This window comes from Malaclemys terrapin, chromosome 6 (assembly GCF_027887155.1).
Source record: "Malaclemys terrapin pileata isolate rMalTer1 chromosome 6, rMalTer1.hap1, whole genome shotgun sequence".
In the NCBI taxonomy this organism is placed as follows: domain Eukaryota; kingdom Metazoa; phylum Chordata; order Testudines; family Emydidae; genus Malaclemys; species Malaclemys terrapin.
The window spans coordinates 57550459-57563703 of record NC_071510.1 but is presented as its reverse complement, the minus strand read 5'-3'; the positions used below and the strand labels follow the sequence as shown (position 1 = coordinate 57563703).

Here is a 13245-nt window from a genome sequence, read left to right as displayed (position 1 = left end):
ATTGAACTTGCTTTGAGCCACTGGAATGCGCAGTCCTCTCCCCCCCGGAGCACTGCTTTACCGCGTTATATCCGAATTCATGTTATATCGAGGTAGAGGTGTATATTGATTTCAATTACAATAGAGAATACAAAGTGTATAGTGCTCACTTTATATTTTTGATTTAAAGTATTTGCACTGTAAAAAACAAAAATAGTATTTTTTCAATTCGCCTCATGCAAGTACTGTTGTGAAATCTCTTTATCATGAAAGTGCAACATACAAATGTAGATTTTTTTTGTTACATAAATGCACTCAAAAACAAAACAATGTAAAACTTTAGAACCTACAAGTCCTCAATTACTAAGCCAAACAAGCTTGTTTACATTTACAGGAGATAATGCTGCCCGCTTCTTATTTATAGTGTCACCTGAAAGTGAGAGAACAGGTGTTCACATGGCACTTTTGTAGCCAGCATTGCAAGGTATTTACATGCCAGATATGCTAAACATTCGTATGCCCTTTCATGCTTCACCCACCATTCAAGAGGACATGCTTCCATGCTGACGACACTCGTTAAAAAAATAAAGCATTATTTCAATTTGTGACTGAACTCCTTAGTTTTAACTGCATTCTGCCATAAGTTTCATGTTATAGCAGTCTCGGAGAACAACCCAGCACATGTTGTTCGATTTAAGAACACTTTCTCTGCAGATTTGACAAAACATAAAGCAGGTACCAATATGAGATTTCTAAAGATAGCTACAGCAGTCGACCCAAGGTTTAAGAATCTGAAGTGCCTTCCAAAATCTGAGAGGGATGAGGTGTGGAACATGCTGTCAGAAGGCTTAAAAGAACAACACTCCGATGCGGAAACTACAGAATCCGAACCACCAAAACAGATAATCAACTTTCTGTTGGTAGTATCTGACTCAGATGATGAAAATAAACGTGTGTCAATCCGCACTGCTTTGGATCATTATTGAGCAGACCCGTCATCAGCATGGAATCCTGTCCTCTGGAATGGTGATTGAAGCATGAAGGGGCATACAAATGTTTAGCTAAGCTGGCACGTAAATATGTTGCGACGCTGGCTACAACAGTGCCATGTGAACGCCTGTTTTCAACTTTAGGTGACACTATAATTAAGAAGCGGGCAGCATTATCTCCTGTAAATATAAACAAGCTTGTTTGTCTTAGTGATTGGCTGAACAAGAAGTAGGACTCAGTGGACTTGCAGGCTCTAGGTTTTACATTGTTTTATTTTTGATTGCAGTTATGTAAAAAAGAACTCTACATTTGGAGATTGCAATAAAGTACTTGTGTGAGGTGAACTGAAAAATACTATGTCTTTTGTTTATCTTTTTATAGTGAAAATATTTGTAACCAAAAATAAAGTGAGCACTGTACACTTTGTATTCCGTGTTGTAATTGAAATCAATATATTTGAAAATGTAGAAAATATCCAAAAATATTTAAATAAATGGTATTCTATTATTGTTTAACAGTGTGATTAAAACTGCTATTCATCACAATTATTTTGTTAATCTTGCGATTAATCGCAATTTTTTAAGTGTTTGACAGCACTATTTAAAACACATTGTCAAAATTAAGGAAAAAACAATTTACTTCATATTCCAAAAAAGTTTAATATTGCATACATATATAGCTCATCAAAAATTCCATATAACAATCTTTAATTGAGCCTTTGTATATACCTTGTTTAAAAACTATCAAATTTGTTCTGTCTGCTAGCAATAGCCAGGCAGGGTTACAAAAATTCAAGTCTAAAGTGCAGTCGCTTTAGCTTTTAGAAAACCTTTTAGTTGAAAACTTTGGTTTCCTTCTGGTATGCATGGCATGGATTGCTGTGCACATAAAATCCATCATGCATTAAGAGAAGGATCCTTTTTAAAATGAGTTACTATAACCACAGTTTATTATACAAAGTGATCTGCTCTGTCTTGGCTAAATCTTGTATTTAATATAGCCTTTATCTGGAAACGGGAACAACTTGATCCTGCACTTTCAGGAGATGGATTTGAACTGATAAGCCACTTGCATCTCTAGTATTGTGACCTTATCTCTAGAAAAGCTGCACCAATGTGTATTTAGTAGAGCCCGTTGAGATTTTTCACCTAGAATTATTTTGATGCAAAATGGCTTTTTTTCCAAAAACGTTTTTGAAAAATATATCATTGAAATCAAATTCTGCTTTTCACAAAATTTTGCATGATTTTACTAAAATTCTTAAACAAATTTTCAAATGATTTATGTATCAAAGATCTGGTTTTCAGTATATACGGATTTCAAGGAAAATGCCAGTAACAACTGTGGAAAATTTCATGACAAAACAGAAAATGAAACCATGTTCAAACACTGCAAAATGAAAACAATTTTTCATGATTTTCGACCAGCTCTAGGTTTTAGTGACATGTCCCTTATATTTAAAAAAGCGCTGGTTCCCTGAAGTTTCAACATAAATACATAGAAGCTTTGCACATCTTACAACTGCTGAGTTTACCGCATTGTTTGCCGACAGCATTGAGCATTTATATGGAAGAAGTCACTGGATAATTTTTATCTGCACCCAAATTTTATCCCCAAAAGAAAAAGCCATTATATTTTCTCTTCCAGGGTAGCTGTTGAGTTCATCAATCCTCTACTTCAACTACAAATGGTTCTTTTACAGCTATTTTGCCACTGTTCACGATCACACAGTCTTGAAGAGGGCGGTCATGTTCATCTGTCTGCTGAAGTTCTACAGCGTGCACCACAGACTATTAAAACAAAACACTTACATTTAGTAAAGAAAACAAGGTTTGCTAACATCCAACACAAGGCAAAAGACTAAGTGACCTTAGCATAAAAATAAATTTTCTGCAGCTTTTCTACTTGGATCTTTTCCTGCTTAGTTCCTACTACTCCTGAGAGCATTCTGCACCAAAAAAATGAAAAATGCCGCACACAATCTTTTAAAATTCTGCAAATGTTATTTGTCAAATAAATGTGGAGGCTCCAGTGTGGCACTGGGGAACACAGGCCATTGGCTGCACAGATATGGGAGATCACTGTGCAGCTCCCCCCTCCGGGACATAGACTCACTAGTGAGGCTGTACCCAACCCTGACACAGCGCAAGGACCGGGCCTGCCCGTGAAACACCCCAGGGCCCTGCCTCTCTGTGCCCGGTGCACCAGGTGTGAGCAGGCAGGCTCAGCAAGGCAAGATCCAAATATGGAGGAGCTTAGTGGGGGGAATCCAGGTGTAGGTTGAGAGGGTTCTGTGGAGCAATCTGGGTGTGAGTGACTCAGTAGGGGATCTGGGTGCATAGAGCCTTGGGGAGGGTTCTGGGTGTAATGGAACTCTGCAAGGGGATACTGGTGAAGGTGGTTGGGGCTCAGCAGGGAAGGGTGGGTGTGGGGGGGGTGAGGCTCGGTGGAAGGGTCTGGGTATGAGGGGATCTGGATGCATGGGGCTTGGGAAAATGGGGGAGCATTTCCCTACACAGTGATCCCTCCCCCTGCAGCTGAAGAGCAATAGGTGCAGGAAGCATGGGGTGTGGAGAGTTTGCAGAGCTTCCTCCAGTCAGGGGAGAAATCTGGAAGTAGGTCTGACACAGCCCCGAATGCCATGCGGGAGAAGAGGAAGTCCCGTCCTCCCCAGCCCAGCCGGTACTAGCAGCTGAGCCCGGCGCAGGGTAGGAGCCAACAGTTGGGTTTTTCCCAGTCCTGTTCCCTGCCCCACTGTGATTTACCTCTCTACCAGCTGTCCTGGGCACCTGAAACATACTGCTGGGGAGGGTCTCATGACCGCTCTTGGGATTTCCCTTTGCTTCCCCGTCAGAAAGACATTTTTCTGCGGAGAAGCAAAGAAATCTGCAGGGACATAAATTCTGTGCATGCGCAGTAGCACAGAATTTCCGCCGGAGTAGTTCCCACATAAACTAAGCTAGGCTGGGTGCTTAGATAACAACTCACCATCTAGTAAGAAGCCTGAACTCAAATGCTATGTGGCCTCGTATCAAAGATGGACCATTTTTAGGAAAGAAAAAAAAAATGTCATAGCAAAGGAGGAACTGAAAATATCCTTACAGCCGATAAAGCTAACAAGCACACATAATTCTATCCATGCTCTATCATCAGTAATTGAATCCCAGGATCATGAAGCTTGCTTAGTAATTTTCTTCTAATCAGAAACCCTACTTGTGTATGGAGTAATTGTACGACTCCTCTCATACTCTATAAATCTTTTCTTACTTACACCAAAGTATTGAGCGAGTATCATGACCTCCACTCAGGTGGGTATGGGAGAACACAAGTCTGAGACCAGGCACATACTTAAAATATTGTTTTGAAGGACAGAATATAGCTAGGATTATCAATCATCTGGCCTGAGATGTTTTTGCCAGTTAATGAAGTTCTGATTTAAAATTTACTCTGAATCTGCTAGAAAAGTTTCAACTCCTGTTGTGGCTCTTAAAAGATCAAATGAAATCTTCATGCTCTATATAGAAAATATCTGTAGAATAGGTTCCACATCAGTCTACTTCAAAACAGAGATGAGGAGAGTGGGAAAACAAGATGTTAGGGCAAACTCAAATAGCAGTAAGTGAAGTCAGGTATAGGGTGATACAGCAGTGTTGTGTACAGTATTTAGGCATTTTGTGGTTTTTCACAGTAATCAAGTGTCAATGAAATATTTTGTAACTGTGTACCTAATATTCTGATGTTGTTTGTACATATCTGAATAAATTTATTTTCACTCTAAGATTCCGTACTAGAGCAGACACCACCATTGAGAATATTACCCATTTTTACAAAACTGGGTTGTTAGCTTGAGAAACCAGTAAATTCATTATTAAATGGATAACAAGATTAGTGCAAGAGGAATATGAACTCAGATAGCACTCTCCAATTTAGGACATCCAAAGGTCTGAGGGTTCCAAACACTGTATAATAGCACTGACTACCTGCCACCCAACAAAGGAGTCTGTCAGAAGCAGGCTAGTCACAAGCATCAGGAAATATGAAGGTCAAAGTGACTACTTAGTTTCAATTTCTGCAATGAACATTTGTTGTTTCATAGGACATTTCAAAGTTAAATGCTTTACATTTCTCTGTCTTGTATACATTATAGATAATAGAGATCAAATTCTGCTGTCAACTATAATGGTATAAATCGGATTTACATTGTTGCAACAGCCAAATTTGGTCAGATCTATCTACTATGATACTATATTTTTTAAACCTACCATTCCATCAATGACTTTGCCAAATACTACATGTTTTCCATCCAGCCAGGAAGGTTTTGTCACAGTGATGAAGAACTGAGAACCATTGGTATCTGGACCAGAATTAGCCATGCTAACCCATCCAATTCCATAGTGCTTGAGTTTAAAGTTCTCATCTGGAAACCTCTCTCCATAGATACTTGTTCCTGTGACACAAAACAAAAGCAGGTTTAGAAATGTACTAGCAGCAAAATAATTAAAGCCATAGAATTAAATTTCCCTTTGGTTCAGAAAGCAGGAAAAACCATACAATTTTTAGTAATTAAGATGATTCAGATGTTGGGTAATCCCATCTCCTCACTGCTACACACACCATAGTAAAGGTGTTCTGATCCAAAACACTTCATATGTACAAAGAAGTATCTTTGAAAAACCTATCCGTAGATATGGAACAATACTATTTGTTTAGTGACAACTATGTGCTCGGCCCTCTACAATGAGTTTAAACAAGATAAGGACTACTGAAAAAAATTAGCCATGTCTTGAGACATTTTTAACATGTAACTTTATAACTGAACCATTCTTTTTCTAACATGAATTACTTTTTTTAAACAGTGAGTTCGTTAGGCTAACCTAAATTTAGTTACCATCCATGGGAATTTATTTAATTACAGAAAGACTGAACTGTTCTCTAAAACAGAGAATTTAGAAGGGAAAAAATAATTGGTGTAGGTTTAAATTCCACTGTTATGAGAAAAGAAAGCTATGTGGATCATCTATCTCTTACTCTGTATATACAGTGCCTAGCACAATGGAACCCCATTCAGAGCTGGCCCCTAAACACTACTATAATAAACATGATTAAGGGTAATACAGTTGACATTGTGAAGCTTTAATTGTACATATCATCTGGCAACTAAAGTTTTGGTAGCTAATATCCCATGACTCCTGGATCAGTTGTTTTAAATTCTTCTGTATCTACAATGTCTTTGGCATCCATTTTAGCTCAATTAAAGTAGACAGGGTTCACTGCATTGCTAGATTGTGTCTTTGGTGCTCTAAACTTTGGCACTTTCCCCTTCCCCACAATCTGTTCCTATGGGTAATCACTAGCACTGTTATGTAGACAACTCAAACTGGGAGTGCTTGGAAGGAGCAGGCAGGCAGGCAGGCAAGAAAGTACAGAAAATAGAAGAGGAAAATCTAGAAGAAAGAATGCATCCTACGCAAGAGAGACTGCCCTTTATCAGTTAAGTGCTGGATCCAGAAAAAGCCTGTTCCTGCCACTTCCTGTTGACTGAACTATGTCAATAGGCAGATCATCTGATGTGTTTAAAAAAAAAAAAGCCACCAATGTGGCGCACACTTATTTTCAAATCTATCTCCCACATTTCATCCTTCATTGGTACGAGATGCTCCCCACGTAGACACATTTCAGAAATGAATCCAAGTAGCTAAAGGTGATTGCAGTAACCTGGACATGAAGCTTTTGATCAACTAAGTAGCAGCAGGAAGATGTATGACCATTCTAGTACATGTATTTTAAATGGTTAGAGCAGTTCTCACCCTGAACATTTTCTATCTTCTGCTCAAGAATGTGATTGGCAGAAAAAACTTTACTCAATTACAGGAAGAAAAGGATGTCTTGGGTACCAATGGGTTAGGATAGAAATTGGCATGAGATGCTGAACAATGCGGAATTTAGTTCCATGCCTCATCCTTTGCAGTCTTAAGGAACTTCTCCCCTAGGAGACTGAGAAGGATGGGAAGTCTACCTTCTACTGGAGCACTGATCAAGGATCAGTTTTTGGAATTAGATGATCTACATGATCAACTGTAGCGAAGCTTGCAGTGCTGGACCTTGCACTTGCATACCAGCATGCTGTACTATAAGTCAAGTCCAGGATATGAACAAAATTAACATCAAACGTTTTCTCCACAGACCGAGGGACAGATTCCCCAAGCAGCCTGTACAGCAAAGTGGCAGCATTACTACAGGCCCTGAGGAGAAGGAAGAATAGGGGCAGGAGCGTAGGCTGCATTCAAACTTTCAGGTGGCAAACCTGCTATATAGTAATCTCATCCTCTAGAATGTGAATACAGCCCTTATTACTGCTTTTGCACCCTATCTCCCTGCAGATAATACTGCCTTTGTTCAGAGCCACTTAACTGTTTTCCTAAGAAAGTAGTTAAAAAGAAAATACTTGGGGTGGGGACAGGACCAAGAGCAACCCCTTGCCCCACCACATACACAAATAGCATGGATCTCACATATCTGCATTTGCATAAGAATCTTTTTCAAAACCTATACTATTCTCCTAAGCCAGTTGGAGCAGCCCACCATTGTTTTAAAACATTCTCAGCACATACCTTTTTAAGATATATGACCACAGAAAACTGGTCATATTTCAGTTGACATTGTGAAGCTTTAATTGTACATATCATCTGGCAACTAAAGTTTTGGTAGCTAATATCCCATGACTCCTGGATCAGTTGTTTTAAATTCTTCTGTATCTACAATGTCTTTGGCATCCATTTTAGCTCAATTAAACGCTTTGTTCATTCTTTCACTATGCTGAACTTGCATGTAAAGCTGTTAGGAGGAGGAGAGTTGGAGGATAATAAGCATGTTACCTCCAGTTCCATCTCCAGCTGTGAAGTCTCCACCTTGAATCATGAAATCTTTGATCACACGATGAAATTTACTTCCTTTGTACCCATATCCTTTCTAAGAAAAGCAATAAAGCTCCAAATGAGTATATATGCATTTTTGTGCAGGACATTTATCTATGGCAGATGGAAAGAGGCAATCAATCTGAATGTTAGGGTTTCACAGATTATAAACAAAATAAGGGAAAAATCGCAAGAAAAGACTTTGTAATAGGGCACTACCACCACTTTCCAAAATGACAGCAAGACACAAAAATACATGAAGCAAAATAATGTAGGAGGTGGGTGAGTGCTGCTCATGCTATGTTGGGATACCACAGAATAAGGGATGGAAGAAGCATACAATTTCATGATAGTGACAGCAAGTTACAAAATTCTTCCTAATTCAAGAGATCCTTATTTGCTATTCAGATGATCATACCACCCAAATTTACTAGTCCCAACTACAATTTAGGGCTGGATTAAGTTCATAGTTTAAGGACCAAGGTCTGCAGAGGCCTGTGTAATGGCCTGCACAATGAAATTTTGAGAACAAAGCTGTGAAAGGAGTTTGGGATTATAGGTAGGAGAGATGGGCCCATAAGATGGTTCTCTTACATTACTATCCCTAGAATGAAAAAATTATGGACAATCAACATGGAAAGTTCACAACTGAAATGTCATTTTGTAAAGCCGTACTTTTTCACCTTTTATTCTCCACCCAAACTTGTATGTTGTGTAAAAGAAAGAAAACAAACATACTTCCCCAGTTGCCAGTGCAATGAAGTTCTCAACAGTCTTTGGGACAACTTTTCCAAACAAGCCAATTACAATTCTGCCAACATCTTTCTCTCCGATCTTCACATCAAAGAACACCTGGATATTTTTATGAAGAAAACAAAATTATACAAATATGATAAAAACAGACTAAACTTCGTAAGTATTAAAGCAAATGGCCTTTGGATGGTATTATGTGAATGGAGTTCTAAACAGCATGCACTTTTAAGAAAAACCTCTTAAAGCCACTTTATTCACAAATTATGCAGAAGAATGTGCTAAGCATTGTGAATACCAGTTCTGGAGTTTCATTCATCACTTTAAAATGCTCAGACAGAAAGCTACATAAAGTTACAATACCAATCCTGTAGACATGTTTCTAAGAGCTTTTTTCACAGGTGCCAATACCAAAATGTATATGAAGATATAACCACAGTTTGTTGGTAAAGATATGCCCACTTTTAGCATTCATGAATACCCAGATAGGGGGAAAGTTTTAAACAACCAATACTGCTATTCAGATATATGGACAACAACAGGGAATTACAATACAGGGATTCTCAAAAGCCAGTTTTCCATCCACTTGGAGGTAAGCATATACCCACTTACACTAAAGGTGGCACTATTTAGATCACTGAAAGCAATTGGTCATCTAGACAAAAGTGTACACAATGTAGTTTATTTGGCTAATTAACGGTGAGAATTATTTTCTGTTAGAAGCCAGTTGCCTTGCTAAACACAAGTTTAGAAGTCTGCCTAGAGAAATAAACATGTTGACTTGAAGTTGGACATCTCACTTCATAGAATCTGCAGTGTAAGAATGTTTCTATAAAATCACTTGAAGAAGGCTAATGAGTTAGAGTATTTTAATGCAGTTCAGACTCTATTAATCAATTTTATTTGAATATGCAGATATTCTAAAGGGATTAAAAATAGGAATAGCTGTCAGAAAGTGAGATCTCTTTTAACTAATCTAAATAAAGACTGTTGCGCCTGCTAAGAAAACACTGTCCTCTTTCCCGCTCTCCCACCCACGTGTGTGTGTCATACTGTGATGTGGTATTTGATGTTCCTTGTGGCATTCAACAAAATATTATGTGGCCAACAGTTTAGCTTGGTAGTGACATTAAATGACCATGGTCTCTTTCCCATGTGAATGGGTCTTTCATTCTCTCCTACTAGCTGTTTCTGTTATATGTCCTGACCTTACATGGGCTTTTGAATATGATGGTTGACTATGATTACAGAAATGTCCAAAGGGCGGATGGGAGGGGGCGGGGAAACTTTGGTCCACCTAGTCCATTTTCTTGCCACTTGGCATGAACACCCTAGTTTCTGGATGTATCTAGAATTATTATTCAATATTAGTTAGAGAGCAGATTTTCAGAACGGTGCCCATGAAAACCGGGGTGTGTTTGCACACTTGTCTGAATCTGGCCCTAAGACAAATTTAAGAAAAGGGAGAATTTTTTATCTCCTGTTCCAATGACTGCCCTCAATTATCTATTTCACATTTGTTTCTGATCACCATGGAGTAGGAAACCTGTCTATCCTTCAGCTCTTAAAGAATTTTTTTAAGGAAGCACAAATGTATCATACAATGAAGTACACCAGTTCCAACAGGTGTGAGCCTCCCAAGACATCCACACGGCTTGGAACATTCATCTGGTTGTCAGATAGCTCCACTTACCTTCCATCCTACACATGTCTAAGGCAGATTATTTTCTGTTTATGAGGAGGATCTGCAGAACTAATGCAGGGTTCATTGACTGCCTACTGCTTTTAAAGCAACAACAGAGGCCTAATAAATTAAGATAAATGTTCTCTTAATTTATACCAGAATGTCAGTGTTTTACTACATTTTACATTTGATTCATATCTGGCTGATCTCATAGTACCTGCTTTTCAAGTTTTGGCAAGTAGGGGTAAGAACAGAACAACCTATTCTAACAGAACACAAGGGAGAGATGGCAAAGCAATAAACTGATCCAACTTCCCATACTGCAAGATTTAATAAACAGATCCCTGGAGGGAGAAGGCAGGGTATGACTGAGCTCTGACTCTCAGATGGTTAAAACACTAGTCGAGTCACTGTAAATGCTAGAAAACAAGTCCAAACAGTACTTCAATGAGGAGTAAAGCATGAATACAATTAAATATTGTAAAGTTTTTTATAAAATGAATATTATGAAGAGCAGGATATGTTTAGCTAATGAAAGTTTGAATGGTGCAGGTAGCTGCTGAAAGAGGATATTCTGGGACTCATTCGCTAGTTGTTACAAAACTCTCATATAATGGAAATATTAAAATACTCTTAAAGAACTGCAACTGTGTCAAATACCTAAAGGCACCTGGCTTTTCCTCTCATTCCCCATAACTAGTTGAGATGTTGTTGTACCAGTGCAACCTCATGCCGTTATACTCCATTTGCATAATATTTCCACGGAAGGCCAACCACTCGGTAGGAGTCAACATATATGGATAATGAAAACATCCAGTAATATTAATTAAATAAGATACAAAGTAAAATAAACTACTTTTACCTCCATGGTTCAAATCATATATAACCCTCCATGGTTCAAATCATAGGCTAACCACCAACTGATGGAGCTAGGAAAAAGATTCTCCAAGAAGCAAATTATTCCATAATTATCCATTGCAGAGTTTCTTGAATCTTCCTCTGAAGTGCCTGACAATGGTTGAGACAGTGTACTGGCCTAGAGGATTTCTGGACTGATCTGATCCAGAAATTCCTGTGTTTTCCTGGCTCCACTGAAGCAAGAGAGATACCAGGCACTAGTACTAACTCCTGTGTCAATTTTGCTTGTCCACTGCATGTATAAACACATATTCACAGCAGGGAGTTGCACTCTTACAATGCTTGACATTAGAAGGGTTCCTGAGAGCAGATCCCAGATGTAAGTTGCCATAGCTTCGTTACCTTCAATGGACTCCCACTGACTTCAGTCTACCCCATGAGAATTTACTCTGTATTCCACCCAGTGCTATGTACTCCCATAGAAATAAGACATTAAAAAGGTAACCTAATCCATAACAACAATATTATGTAGTATTTATCAGGTTTTATAAACATCAACTAATGGATTGGTTAATATTCACAACAGCTCAGTGAAACCAGTAAGTATCATTATCCCCAGTTTATAAACTAGGGAAGATTACATGAGCTGGCTATATAATGAGGAGGCCTTAGACAGAACTTCGGAGTTCCTAGATCCCACTCCTGAGCTCAGCTCCTGCAGGCATTAGAGCATGGACACGCTGCACATAGGGTGCATGATCTTAGCACAAATAACCGCTACTAACCACGATCATTCCCTACTTTCCTCCCAACTTTCTTAATCGACAAGACTGGGCTGGGTCTCTCTCTCCACTGTGGAGCTGTGACGCGCTGCAAGAAGATAGCACTGGTACTACAATCCCTCCCCCATCACATCCAGCTGTTGCTCTGATCGATTTTACAGGTTAAAACACAAAACACCGGGGAGCCCCAGACTGGGGGTGTCTGATCTAGATGCACAGCAGAAGACGGGTTTACACTGAGACAAGGGTCAGCGGTGCAATTCCCCCCTTACCACCCACCCCCCAAGTAGTGTTTAATGGGGGCGGCGCTGGAGAGGGGCTTTGTCCCCAAAGAGGGGTCAGCAACCCGCAGCTGGCAGGGCTCCAGCCCCGCCCCTCGGCTGGAGTCACCTTGGCAGTCACGGTGGGTCCCCTCTTCTTGAAGCCCCCAGCCCGCAGGGGCCGCGCCAAGACGCAGAAGCAGAACAGGGCCCAGAGAAGGGGCGGCCGGAGCCCTGGGCGGTGCGGAGCCTGCAGTGACCAGACGGCTGAGCGGCCCATCTCCTGCTGCTATTGCTGCTCCGGGACCGCGGAGGGTGGGACGCGTCTAGGGGCGCCTGCGCCCGGCTCCCGAGCCGGCTCCTCCCGCTGACACCGTGGCGGGGGGCGGGGAAGCCCGGGCCCATAGCAGCGCGGGAGCGGCGGCGGCCTGGGCGGCAGGCACGCGGCCAGGCTGGCTGCAGCAAGAGTGCCCCGGGCGGGGGAGGGCCCCCCTTTTCCCGGAGCCCCGGGGCATCCTGCCAGGCTCTGTCCCCGCGTGCGGGGCTGGGCTCGGCTCTCCCTTGGGCTTGCCCCGTAGCACCCACAACGCTGGGGCTCGAGCTGCTGCCTTCTGAGGGAAGGAGCCGGTGGTGCTCGCCCAGCCCTGTAGGTGTGGGAGCCCCTGGCTCCGCTGTGCAACTCAGACCCCGCCTGGAAGAGCCCGGGAGCCCTGCCACGCTGGTGGAGGCGGAGCCCGCGTGCCTGGGTATGGGAGACCGGATCCTGCACTAGCCCCTGCCCGCTTAGCCTGTGCATGGGCACCGCTGTCTGCCCCGGAGAGTGGAAGCTGCGGCTAGGCTGGGATACCTTAGTGCCAAACTGGGCTCTTAGCTGCAGATGCTCTTGTTGAAGGCTGAAAATCTTATATATAAACCCATTTGTCACGGTATTTGGGGAGGGTTAGGTGCCTTCAGACTCCGCTCTTGGGAGCAGGGAGTGGCTTCTACAATGTGTTTGTACAGCACCCAGCACGGAGTAACCCTGAGCT

At 41.2% G+C, this 13245-nt stretch overlaps 1 protein-coding gene across 1 annotated transcript; it reads right to left on the bottom strand.

Moving 5' to 3' along the window:
- Nucleotides 1-1603: 1603 nt before the first annotated feature.
- Nucleotides 1604-12669, bottom strand: PPIC (peptidylprolyl isomerase C). The gene is made up of 5 exons (XM_054031556.1): nt 12348-12669; nt 8622-8735; nt 7845-7938; nt 5232-5416; nt 1604-2759 (listed from the first exon to the last, which is right to left on the bottom strand). Exons 1-5 carry the CDS (start codon nt 12495-12497, stop codon nt 2634-2636), a joined length of 669 nt encoding a protein of 222 aa, XP_053887531.1. The 5' UTR covers nt 12498-12669; the 3' UTR covers nt 1604-2633.
- Nucleotides 12670-13245: the final 576 nt, after the last annotated feature.

Coding starts and splice junctions, on each gene's coding strand:
- PPIC (XM_054031556.1), bottom strand. CDS start 12,497: ATGGGCCGCTCAGCCGTCTGGTCACTGCAGGCTCCGCACCGCCCAGGG. Junction 7,939..8,621: donor TTGCACTGGCAACTGGGGAA/GTATGTTTGTTT, acceptor TGCTTTTCTTAG/AAAGGATATGGGTACAAAGG. Junction 5,417..7,844: donor AGCTGGAGATGGAACTGGAG/GTAACATGCTTA, acceptor TTTGTGTCACAG/GAACAAGTATCTATGGAGAG.